This window comes from Nerophis lumbriciformis, linkage group LG26 (assembly GCF_033978685.3).
Source record: "Nerophis lumbriciformis linkage group LG26, RoL_Nlum_v2.1, whole genome shotgun sequence".
Lineage (NCBI taxonomy): Eukaryota > Metazoa > Chordata > Actinopteri > Syngnathiformes > Syngnathidae > Nerophis > Nerophis lumbriciformis.
Genome location: NC_084573.2, coordinates 29,739,433 through 29,752,500, shown reverse-complemented (window position 1 = coordinate 29,752,500; position 13,068 = coordinate 29,739,433). Strand labels below are relative to the sequence as shown.

General features: G+C 34.1%; 1 protein-coding gene across 10 annotated transcripts in view; it reads right to left on the bottom strand.

Annotated features, from left to right (window-relative positions):
- nrxn3b (neurexin 3b) overlaps positions 1-13,068 on the bottom strand; it is a 1,114,596-nt gene that overhangs the window by 894,577 nt on the left and 206,951 nt on the right. For 9 of the 10 annotated variants that reach the window (XM_061987032.2, XM_061987031.2, XM_061987039.2 and 6 more), the window contains exon 3: positions 227-244. In XM_061987032.2, the coding sequence (XP_061843016.1) occupies positions 227-244 (18 nt within the window). The remainder of the gene's footprint in view (positions 1-226; positions 245-13,068) is intronic. The other variant, XM_061987033.2, reaches the window with a different exon arrangement.

Genomic DNA, 13,068 nt, shown 5'->3' with positions numbered 1-13,068 from the left:
ATTCATAAATTCTGCGTTCTGTAAATATTTATACGCTAACTTTTAGCATGACCTACTTTTTTTTTTAGCATTAGTAGAAAGTTGTGGTCATAAACTGCATGGAAGGAACTCCTAATTACTGACATTAAGAACACTTGTGGCCCTTATGTTTACTTTCTAAGTCAAGCTAATTTCAAATACAAAAGAAAGCATGTATAGAAAGCAGGTGTGGAAGTTATAAACTCACCTGGTGTTCTCTGGACTGCTTCCAAATGATGAAAGAAACAAAGAAAAAGCAAAGAGAAGTTCCAAATTAGCAACACACTTCAAAATATTTTTGCATGTCAGCCTATCATGCAAAAGAAAACAACAAAAAAAAGTGCTAAAGAGGACCCCAACACTCAAAGGTTTTCATGTAAAAGAGCAAAGAAGGTGCCCCCTTGACATGCCTGATCAAAAACTTCAGTTGCTGTGGAGAGAAAGGGTTAAATCTGTCCCATCTGTGAAGGGAATCAGATATTAAACAATTGGCAAAGAACTCTTTCAAAATGAGAATATTGTTCGAACACAATATTCTGCACCCAAGTCACACATAGGTGCATAAATCCACACGTGAGGATTTATGGTGAGGTTTTTTTTTTTCTTCCTGAAAAAGCCCTCTTGTAAAACACTTTTTCACCATCATTTTCACCTTCAATAATCCTTGTTCTGACACCAATTAATCTCCCGGTGGGTTTTTCTCAGAGGAATGCTCACTTTTTGCAGGCAGATGGTTCGACGCCTTCATTTTGGCAAGTTTCTTTGAGTCGGATCTCACCGACGGATGACTCCTTGTGCGTATGAAATATGAAAGGTGCCTCATGACAGCGTTGATGATGTTTAGTTGCAAAACCGACTCAAATAAACAAGGTGATATATTGAAAACCAATAAATACAGAAAGTAGGGGTGTGAATCTTTGGGCACCTAACGATCCAATCCGGTTCTGATTCCTGCGGTGACGATTCGATTCAGAATGTATTATTTGGTATAATAAATATAATGTACTTTATGTATTTTACAAAACACGTTGAAGGTTAGAAAAACTCCTGGTTGCATGGAAATGGCCTAAAAATATATTTTTGAAAAAAAACAAACAAAACAAAAACAGACACTTTTTTTTTTTAAATATATATATATATATATATATATATATATATATATATATATATATATATATATATATATATATTTTTTTTTTTTTTTTTTTTTTTTTTGTTTTTGTTTTGTTTGTTTATATTGTTAATATATATATATATATATATATATATATATATATATATATATATATATATATATATATATATATATATATGTATATATATATATATATATATATATATATATATATACATATACATATATATAGTTAATATATATATATATATTTTATTTTTATTTTTATTTTTTATTTTATTTTTTTTTGGAGGGGGAGGGTTTGTTTCTCTAAGCGCCGTCTTTTTCATGGACGCCCCTGCTTATTTTAGCAAGACAATGCCAAGCCACATTCAGCACGTGTTACAACAGCTTGGCTTCGTAAAAAAAAGAGTGCGGGTACTTTCCTGGCCCGCCTGCAGTCCAGACCTATCTTCCATCGAAAATGTGTGGCTTATTATGAAGCGTAAAATACGACAGCGGAGACCCCGGATTGTTGAACGACTGAAGCTCTACATAAAACAAGAATGGGAAAGAATTCCACTTTCAAAGCTTCAACAATTAGTTTCCAAACGTTTATTGAGTGTTGTTAAAAGAAAAGGTGATGTAACACAGTGGTGAACATGCCCTTTCCCAACTACTTTGGCACGTGTTGCAGCCATGAAATTCTAAGTTAATTATTATTTACAAAAAAAATAAACTTTATGAGTTTGAACATCAAATATCTTGTCTTTGTAGTGCATTCAATTAAATATGGGTTGAAAAGGATTTGCAAATCATTGTATTCCGTTTATATTTACATCTAACACAATTTCCCAACTCATATGGAAACGGGGTTTGTAATAAAAAGTAGGTTTCGATTTCGACGCACCGTGGGACGGCTTCTAAAATGCCCATAAAAAGTGGCACATGTCTCCTGCTTGTTTGAACAGACAGCTAAAACGCCACAAGTAGGAGGGGTATGATAACATGAATGTGCAGTACATTAAATGATGGAGTGTATATATCATGTACACGCAAAAACCTCATTTAAATAAGGTCTGCACCCATACTTGCCAACCTTGAGACCTCCGATTTCGGGAGTTGGGGGGTGGGGGCGTGGTCGGGGGTCGGGTGGGGCGTGGTTGGGAGCGTGGTTAAGAGGGGAGGAGTATATTGACAGCTAGAATTCACCAAGTCAAGTATTTCATATATATATATATATATATATAGATATATACATCCTGAAAATATGCAAACAAAACTGTTTGGATAATTGATACTTCAAACTTGCATAAATAAATATTAAGGAATATAACATAACTTGGCTTCTGAGAGTTTCAAAATGTAATGAATAAAATGCTAAAGTTGTTGATAAAACAAGCAATTATTTTAATAATTAAATATGGCCATTTTAAATGAATTATTATGATGATTTAAAATCAATTATTTCAAATATGTTTATTTTAATGTATAATTCTATGGCTGGATGTAATAAGGAGTCAGGAAAAAATACAAAGAAAAATACAATTAATTTTGATGTTTTTAGCAAAATATAGTAAAAATGTATTTATTTATTTATTTTTTTTAATTAATAAATATATATTTTTTTTAGATAAGATAAACATAATAATACAATTTATCTGTAGTCTGGATGATTTAGTTCTTGTCACCCTGTTGTCCTCCCATCATGAAAAAAGGCTGTCCTCACTCAGGTCCGCATGGAGCTGGAGGGGGCGTGGCTTCCAGCTCCGGCTGAAAACCGGGAGATTTTCGGGAGAATATTTGTCCCGAGAGGTTTTCGGGAGAGGCGCTGAATTTCAGGAGTCTCCTGGAAAATTCGGGAGGGTTGGCAAGTATGTCTGCACCACTTTTCAATTGTACACGCAGTCTTAGTAGATCACACGCGACACGCCCACTGATAGTACGCGCTACCTTACATTGTAGTTTGGTAGTTGGGTCTTAGTCGACCAAAACAAATGTGTTTAGAAGTGGCCACTGAGGTGAGATTTGCTCCCCTGTCTCCCAAATGGCGGCCACTTTTCCTCCCACGTGTGAAGGATGACATTGGCGAAGGAAAAGGGAAGGACGAATCGTGGCTGTGACGGGGAGCGGTGAAGGACGACTTCAGCATCCGAGTACGACAACGCATCGCACGACGCGTTACACAAAACGCGGCGTGCGATTGCGAGAACGTCAGCGCTCGCTTCCTGTTTGCGTGTCGAGCAGTCGACTTGATGCGGGGGGTGGAGGGGGAATCAAAGCTTTCTCTCGCCCAGCCAACGTGCTGTTGAGGACATGCGGCCCCGGCGTAATCCGCTGCTCTATTTTCACAAGTCAAATCCAAACATCATTTTCAGCTCGGGCACTCAACACGAATGCCCTCTGCACCCCCCCCTCCCCCTCCCCATGACCTACTTTTTTATAGTAAGATTATTGTAACTGTCATTTTTTTCCCCCCATGTCTGTTTATTAATCCCTAAAAGCTAAGCTCGAAGGCACCATTTCAGCACTTGCTCACCCGAGTCTTCAATTACCGGCCCCCCCCATCAAGGCAGCAGATATTTTAAAGCAGAATGGCCCTTTTAAAAACTCCATTCCCGAATGCAGCATGTGGGGTTTTTACACCAGCAGTCATTTTACATAAATAATGGAGCGCAGCTCTTAATAACCTTGACCTTATGAATATCACACTGCAGTAACCCGAGGTTTTCCAGAGGACTTCAAATCGCCCGCCTTCGTTAATTGAATTCCAAAATTGGCGGCTGATATCCACATAATTACCATAAAAGGTACTGATATTTGCACAGCAAATTAATATACTGTAGCTGTGGTGAAATTCGACGGCAAAACGGAGCACATCTGGTGAATTTTTCCGACAAAAATGAGCAAGTGTGCGGAAAAGATCATCAGGACTCCTCTTCCTCCTATCCAGGAGATCGCAAAAAGCCGCTGCCTGACCAGGGCTCAGAAAATCTGCAAAGACTCCTCCCACCCCCACCAAGGACTGTTTTCACTGCTGGAGTCTAGAAAGAGGTTCCGCAGCCTCCGAAGCAGAACCTCCAGGCCGTAAGACCCTTGAACGCATCACAATTAAATTATCCCCCCAAAATGGATTAACTCGCTGGAATAAAAAAGACAATATAACATACATCCATAAACGTGGACGCATGTGGAAAAGTGCAATATATTTATCTGTACAGTAATCTACTTATTTATTTATATATATTTATATATATTTGTTAAGTTTATATATATATTTTATATATTATTTATATATTGTCAGAGGCAGATATTTACATATATCCAAATTTAAGTGTTACTTCTTTTATTTCATAATCATATTACAAAACAGCTAGTGTTTTTCTTCCAATTGTGGTCTTTTGGTTGTCTGCAAAAACTGTGTGCTTAACCTTGAATGAGGAATGTAAGAAAGAGAGATACTCCTTTCTCTTATCTAGCCTTATTCCCAGGTGCGGAGGACAATGGGCATGTGTTTTGGCTGGAGGGACATGACTGCGAGGGTGGGAGAGAGAGAGACTTAAGAGGGGAGAGGGTTTTTCGGGGGGGGGGGGCAGACCATCTTAGCGGCGCGATTGAATGTTCTATGCTGGACTGGTCTCAGTATGTTTACAAAGCTTTGCAAATATATTACAAAATATCTATTCTGTCTCTGGTGTTTTTTCTACTCAGCTTTAAGTGTCGTAAAGAGCTTGGGAGCGACTTGAATTCCCTGGGAGGAACAACTGGTCCAAACGCAACAATTTGGGGGCTCGTCCGGGATTTGAACCCGGGACCTCTCGCACCCCAAGCGAGAATCATACCCCTAGACCAAATTGTGGTTATATATTTATATATACGTATATATTTATTTATTTATATATGCACCTTATTGCTTTTTTATCCTGCACTACCATGAGCTTATGTAACGAAATTTCGTTCTTATCTGTGCTGTAAAGTTCAAATTTGAATGACAATAAAAAAGGAAGTCTAAGTCTAAGTCTAAGAAGGTGATCACACTTGTATATAGGGATGTAACGATATTTAAAAAAAAATAATCATATCACGAGTATTAAGAGAGAAATGATCACGGCTATCATATTTATCGCCGTATTTGTCAATGTGCTTGACCTTATAAATATCACACCGCAATAACCTGAGGTTTTCCAGAGGACTTTACGTCACCCCCTTGTTAATTTAATGACAAAAATGGCGGCTGATATTCACATAATTACCATAAAATGTACTGATATTTGCGCAGCAAATTAATATACTGTGGTGAAATATGACGGTGAAACGGAGCACATGGGGTGAATGTTTCCAACAAAAATGAGCAAGTGTGCGGAGAAAGTGATCACACTTGTATATAGGGATGTAACAATATAAAAAAAATATCATACTACGGGAATGGTGAGCAAAATTTTCACAGTTATGTATAAAGATTTGGATTTAAAAAATGTAAAGGTGGAAACGTTTTGTGGGAAAAAAAATAATTTTTTATTATTATTTAACATTCACATCGAATAGACACAATTGAAATATTATAATTTTATATTAATGAAATTATAACTAGGTCACACAATCAACAATAAGAAATATGCAGCAATACAAAACATAGAGAATGTGCAAAAAAACAAAAAAAAAAACACTTGTGTTGTAATGTTGATGCTCATTATTCCGGGGGTTCGTGAATGCACCTAAATCACCGCGAAGATAGTAGAACAAAATGTATTTTTAAAAATTAATTCTTGAATATTTACAATTGTTTCAAAATCTTCGTAGATATGAATCTTGTTTTGGAAGTTAATCTTTTTTTTTTTTACAGGACCCCTGTTAAACAGTATCCGAAGCATTACTTAAAAAATGGAAAACTTACAATTTTTTTTTTGGAATATAAAAATTAATTTTATGATTATGAAATTGTGCGAGAATAGACACAATTTGAATATTTAAATTACATAAATGAAATGATAACTAAGACATACATTAAAAAACTAAAAATATGCAGCACTACAAAACATAGAGAATGTGCAAAAAAACCCACTTGGTTGTGTTCTACTGTTGATGCTCATAATTCCGCGGGTTCGTGAATGCACCTCAATCCCCGCCAAGATAGTCGAAAAAGCGTCTTTTTAAAAATGAATTCTTGAACATTTATAATCGTTTCATAATTGTGGTTGATATCAATCTCATTTTGGATGTGAATCTTCTTTTTTTTCGCCGATACCCCTATTAAACAGTACCCTAACCATTGCTTGCATTTTTTTTTTTTAAATATCAAAATTTAAATATTTAAATTACATAAATGAAATGATGACTAAGTAATAAATTAAAAAATAAGAAATATGCAGCAAGACAAAACATTATGTCGTATGTTGTATGATCAAAAAAACTACTTAATAGTGTTGTAATGTTGATGCTTATCATTCCGGGGGTTCGTAAATGCACCTCAATCACCGCAAAGATAGTTAAAATCCGACTTCTTAAAAGTAATTTCTTGGACATTTTTAATTGATTAAAATTGTCGTAAATATCAATCGTGATTTGGATATGAATCCATTTTTTGGGCAGCTCTGTAAAAAACAGTGACCGAACTGTTACTTAAAAAAGAAAAACTTGCAATTGTGCGACATTCACGTAGAATAGACAAAATTTAAATATATAAATTGTATAAATTAAATGATACCTAAGCCATACATTAAAAAATAAGAAATATACAGCAATACAGAACACAAAAAAATGACTTAATTGTTTTGTAATGTTGATGCTTATAATTCTGGGGGTTGGTGAATGCACCCCAATCACTGCAAAGATAGTCTAAAAAAACGTCTATTTAAAATTCTTCAACATTTATAATCGATTCAAAATCCTCGTAAATATGAATCACGATTTGGATGTGAATAATTTTTTTCCGGAAAACCTATTAAACAGTGCCTGAACCGTTACTTAAAAAATGGAAAACTTACAATTTTAGTTAAGAAAAAGAAAACAACAAGTTTATTATTAAGGAATTGTGCGACATTCTTGTTGAATAGGCAAAATTTAAATATTTAAATTATATACATTAAATGATACCTAAGTCATGCATAAAAAAATAAGAAATATGCAACAATACAGAACACTGAGAATGTGTAAAAAAAAACCCGACTTCATTGTGTTGTAATGGTGATGCTCATAATTCCAGGGGTTTGTGAATGCACCTCAATCACTGCGATGATAGTAAAAAAAACATATTTGTAAAAATAAATTATTGCACACTTCGTCGTAATTATGAATCACGATTTGGATGGGAATATTTGTTTACGGCACCCTTATTAAACAGTGCCTGAACCGTTACTTAAAAATTTTGAATTTGCAATTTTGGTAAAAAAAAAAAAAAAAGTTAATTATTACGGAATTGTGCGACAATTTTGTTGAATGGACGAAATTGAAATTTTTAAATTATACAAGTCAATTGATAACTAAGTCATACATTCAAAAATAAGAAATATGCAACAATACTAAACATTGAGTATAAAAACTACTTAATTGTATTGGAATGTTGATGCTTATAATTCCTGGGGTTTGTGAATGCACCTCAATCATAGTCGAAAAAAACTATTTTTAAAGATACATTTTTAAACAGTTATAATCGATTCTAAATCGTCGTAAATATGAATCGCAATTTGGATATGAATCATATTTTTACGGCACCCTTATTAAACAGTGCCTGAACCGTTACTTAAAAAATTGAAAATTTGCAATTTTGGTTTAAAAAAAAAAAAAAAGTTAATCATTACGTTTTTGTGCGACATTCTTGTTAAATAGGCAACATTTTAATATTTAAATTATATAAATTAAATGATACCTAAGTCATGCATAAAAAAATAAGAAATATGCAACAATATAGAACACAGAGAATGTGAAAAAAACCCCGACTTAATTGTGTTGTAATGGTGATGCTCATAATTCCTGGGGGTTGTGAATGCTTCCCAAACACTGCGAAGAAAACATATTTGTAAAAATAAATTATTGTACACTTCGTCGTAAATATGAATCACAATTTGGATGGGAATATTTTTTTCCGGCCCCCTTATTAAACGGTGCCTGAACCGTTACTTAAAAATTGTAGAATTTGCAATTTTGGTTTAAAATTTTTTTTTATTATTACGGAATTGTGCGACAATTTTGTTGAATGGACGAAATTGAAATTTTAAAATTATACAAATCAATTGATAACTAAGTCATACATTCAAAAATAAAAAATATGCAACAATACTAAACATTGAGTATAAAAACTACTTAATTGTATTGGAATGTTGATGCTTATAATTCCTGGGGTTTGTGAATGCACCTCAATCATAGTCGAACAAAAAGATACATTCTTAAACAGTTATAATCAATTCTAAATCATCATAAATATGAATCGCAATTTGGATGTGAATCACATTTTTACGGCACCCTTATTAAACATCCATCCATCCATTTTCTACCGCTTATTCCCTTTTGGGGTCGCGGGGGGCGCTGGAGCCTATCTCAGCTACAATCGGGCGGAAGGCGGGGTACACCCTGGACAAGTCGCCACCTCATCGCAGCCTTATTAAACAGTGCCTGAACTATTACTTTAGAAATGGAGAACTTGCAATTTTGGTAAAAAAAAAAAAAAAAAAAATATTACGGAATTGTGCAACATTCTTGTTGAATAGACAACATTTAAATATTTAAATTATATAAATTAAATTATACCTAAGTCATGCACTAAGAAATATGTAACAATACAAAACACAGAGAATGTGTGAAAAAAGACGACTTAATTGTGTTGTAATGTTGATTCTCATAATTCCGGAGGTTTGTGAACACACCTTAATAAACTGTCAGAGGAGCTGTGTGGTTGCGCTACAAGCTTGTTTTTTTTTTCCGAATACAGACATTTTCTCCGACATAATCCCTTCAGTCCGACCTTATTCAAAGTAAACTACCTCAAAGTATTGTCCTTCTGAGCCTCGTGGGTTAGCAGACAACAATTAGCACCACTCTACGCAGGCTCGTTCTACTCAGTCAGCCATCTGCTCGGTTTACCAGACAGCTCCAGGGGGGGTCTCCGTGCTCCCGAAGTGTGTAAGTGTGTGCGAGGTCTGGGGCCCGAACATATAAATATTCACAGGTCTGACAGATGTGCATTAATGTGGCATATCAACAGAAAGCCAACAAAGACAGGTGTGAGGAGCAGTTGTTTGCATTTAATTGCGACCAAATGTTGAACGTCTAATGACCTGAAGAGCTTAACCATGTGCTCGAGGGTTCCTTGAACAAGAATATCGGCACTTACGAACTCGGTACGACATGGCAATCAAACTGCCGTTTATTGCCATGTTATTGGGCAATACTAAGATATTCAAATACCGTAATATACTGTAGCAGAGACGACAACGAGCGCGCTAATCGATAGCTATTAACTGGCATGCTAATCGGTAGCCAACTTCTAGTGCCTGAATCGTTCATTGGCTACTTGCCCAACTAATCGCGAGCTGGTAATTAGAATGCTAATCGCTAGCAGGTGTGGGTAGATTAGCCGAAAATTGCAAGTAAAATTATCGTTACTTTAGAGCTGGGGTGTCCGAAGTGGTTAGCATTCCAATATTATGCATGCTAGCTTTTTTTGAAAATGTTGCACCTTAGCGTCATACAGTATATTTTGTCACTTGACGAATGGTGCCTGTTAGCATGTCAACGTTATTTATTAATTTTTTTTAGATAATTTTGTAGGTACAGTATACACCTCAGTCATGTTTTGGGATTTGATGCATGCTATCGTTAGCATGCTATCATTTTAAACACATTTGTCAAGGTACACATCTCAAAGTAATATATTTTAGTACTTGCCGCATATTTCAGTCAACATTTTGGAATGCTAACATCAGAACAATACTTGTTTAACTAATTTAGCAGGTATACACCTCAGTGTCATATATTTTGGTATTTCACTAGTGCTAACTGTAAGCCTGCTATTGTTAGCATAGTACTGTTAACACGCTAGTTTTTTTTTTCTTTTTTTTTTTTAGCTTATTTTGTTCATATATTTGTTACTTAACGCCATCTGGCCAACGTGCTAACTGGTAGCATTTCAGTTTGGCTTTGGACTTTCAGCATTGACAACATTTCTACCGAACTTGCATTTTCTAGTTCTTTAAATTACTGGTTTTGAAGGTGTAAACTACCAAAATGGCCCCCGCAGCCTTTGATTTGTCAGTGTGTGGCCCTCAGTGGAAAAAGTTGTGGCACTCTTTCCTTCGAGTAATATGACTCAAGTAAAAGTAAACTGTTTTTCCAAATAATAACTTGAGTAAGACTAGTCAAGTAGCGATACGGTAACAATTCCCAATACCTAAGAATCGGTACCAATTTTCGATACTTTTGTGTGGGTAGATAAATATAAATTGTTTAATGATAAATTAAATTTTTTAATGTAATGTTTTAATGTAATTTTGTCAAACTAGAAAGTAGCTTTTTTCCAGGAAGCTAAATGTGTTACGTTGCGCCCTACAAAGCGTTGGTACTGTAAGTAGTGTGCTTATTACACACCAGCGGTTTGATTGTAACATTCTTCTTAGTTGTCGTTTCCATTACCGAATTTGGATGTGTTAAAATCGCCATGTGAAATCGCCAATGCTAATAGTAGCCTGTCTATGGCAAATCCAATGTAAATGTTAGCATCGAGCTAGCAAATTTTAAAAAGCGAAACCTTACTTAACGTTGTAGTGTTTTCTACAAAGTGTACTTGCTTTGTTGCTGTTGAAAATTGCAACGTTACTGAGTGGGAGTTTGTCCGAGTGCGCCCCGAGTGCTGTTTAAGTGGGTTGTTTACGTGAGCCGGTGTTTAGTGTCCTGTGGCGTCACGTGCAACAAAGTGGCACTGTTTGATTTTACGTGAATCGATACTTGGTAGTACCGACGGAATTGTGCGATATTCACGGTGAATATACAAAATTTAAATATTTAAATTACATAAATGAAATGATAATTAAGTCATACATTAAAAAATAAGAAACATGCAGCAAGACAAAACATTGAGTATGATAGAAAATAATAATAATTGTGTTGTAATGTTGATGCTTATAATTCCGAGGGTTCCTGAATGCACCTCAATTTACCGCAAATATAGTCAAAAAACAACTTCTTAAAAGTAATTTCTTGAACTTTTTAACTGATTTGAAATTGTCGTAAATATCAATTGCGATATGACTCTTTTTTTTTTTAGCCAACTCTGTTAAACAGTGCCCGAACTGTTACTTAAAAAAGAAAAACTTGCAAATGTGCGACATCCACGTAGAATAGATGAAATTGAAATATTTAAATTATATAAATTAAATGATACCTATGCCAAAAAATATACAGCAATACAGAACACAGAGAATGTTGATGCTTATAATTCTGGGGGTTCGTGAATGCACCTCAATCACCGCAAAAATTGTCTAAAAAACGGCTATTTAAAATTCTTCAAAATTTATAATCGATTCAAAATTGTCATAAATATGAATCACGATTTGGATGTGAATAATTATTTCTGGCACCTTTATTAAACAGTGCCTGAACCGTTACTTAAAAAATGGAAAATATGCAATTTTGGTAATTAAAAAAAAAGAAGAAAAAAAAGTTTATTATTACGGAATTGTGCAACATTCTTGTTAAATAGACACAATTTAAATATTTAAATTACATAAATGAAATGATAATTAAGTCATGCATATGCAGCAAGACTAAACATTGAGTATGATAAAAAAAACAAACTTAATTGTGTTGTAATGTTGATGCTTATGATTCCGGGGGTTCTTGAATGCACCTCATTCACCGCAAAGATAGTCGAAAAACGACTTCTTAAAAGTATTTTCTTGAACATTTTTAACTGATTTAAAATTGTCGTAAATACAAATTGTGATATGAATCATTTTTTTTGGTAACCCTGTTAAACAGTCCCCGAACTGTTACTTAAAAAAGAAAAACTTGCAATTGTGCGACATTCACGTAAAATAGACAAAATTGAAATAATTAAATTATATAGATTAAATGATACCTAAGTCATACATTAAAAAATAAGAAATATACAGGAATACAGAACACAGAGAACGTGTAAAAAAAACGACTTAATTGTGTTGTAATGTTGATGCTCACAATTCCTGGGGGTTCGTGAATGCACCTCATCACTGCAAAGATTGTCTGAAAAACGCCTATTTAAAATTCTTCAAAATTTATAAGCGATTCAAAATTGTCATAAATATAAATCACAATGTGGATGTGAATAATTTTTTTCCGGCATTCCTATTAAACAGTGCCTGAACCGTTACTTAAAAAATGGGACATTTTCAATTTTGGTTAAAATAAAGAAAAAAAAAAGTTTATTATTACGGAATTGTGCGACATTCTTGTTGAATAGACGACATTGAAATATTTAAATTATATAAATTAAATGATACCTAAGTCATACATTAAAAAATAAGAAATATGCAACAATACAGAACACAGAGAACGTTTGAAAAAAGCTACTTAATTGTGTTGTAATGTTGATTTTCATAATTCCTGGGCTTTGTGAATGCACCTCAATCACTGTGAAGATAGTTGAAAAAACGTCGTTTTAAAAATCAATTCTAGAACACAATCGATTCAAAATCGTCGTAAATGTGAATCACTATTTGGATGTGAATATTTTTTTCCGGCACCCTTGTTAAACAGTAAAAAAAAAAGTTAATTATTACGGAATTGTGCGACATTGTTGTTGAATAGACAACATTTTATTTTTAAAATTATATAAATGAAATGATAACTAAGTCATACATTCAAAAATATGAAATATGCAACAATACTAAACATTGAGTATGATCACAAAAAATAACTTAATTGTATTGGAATTGTTGATGCTTATAATTCCGGGGGTTCCTGAGTGC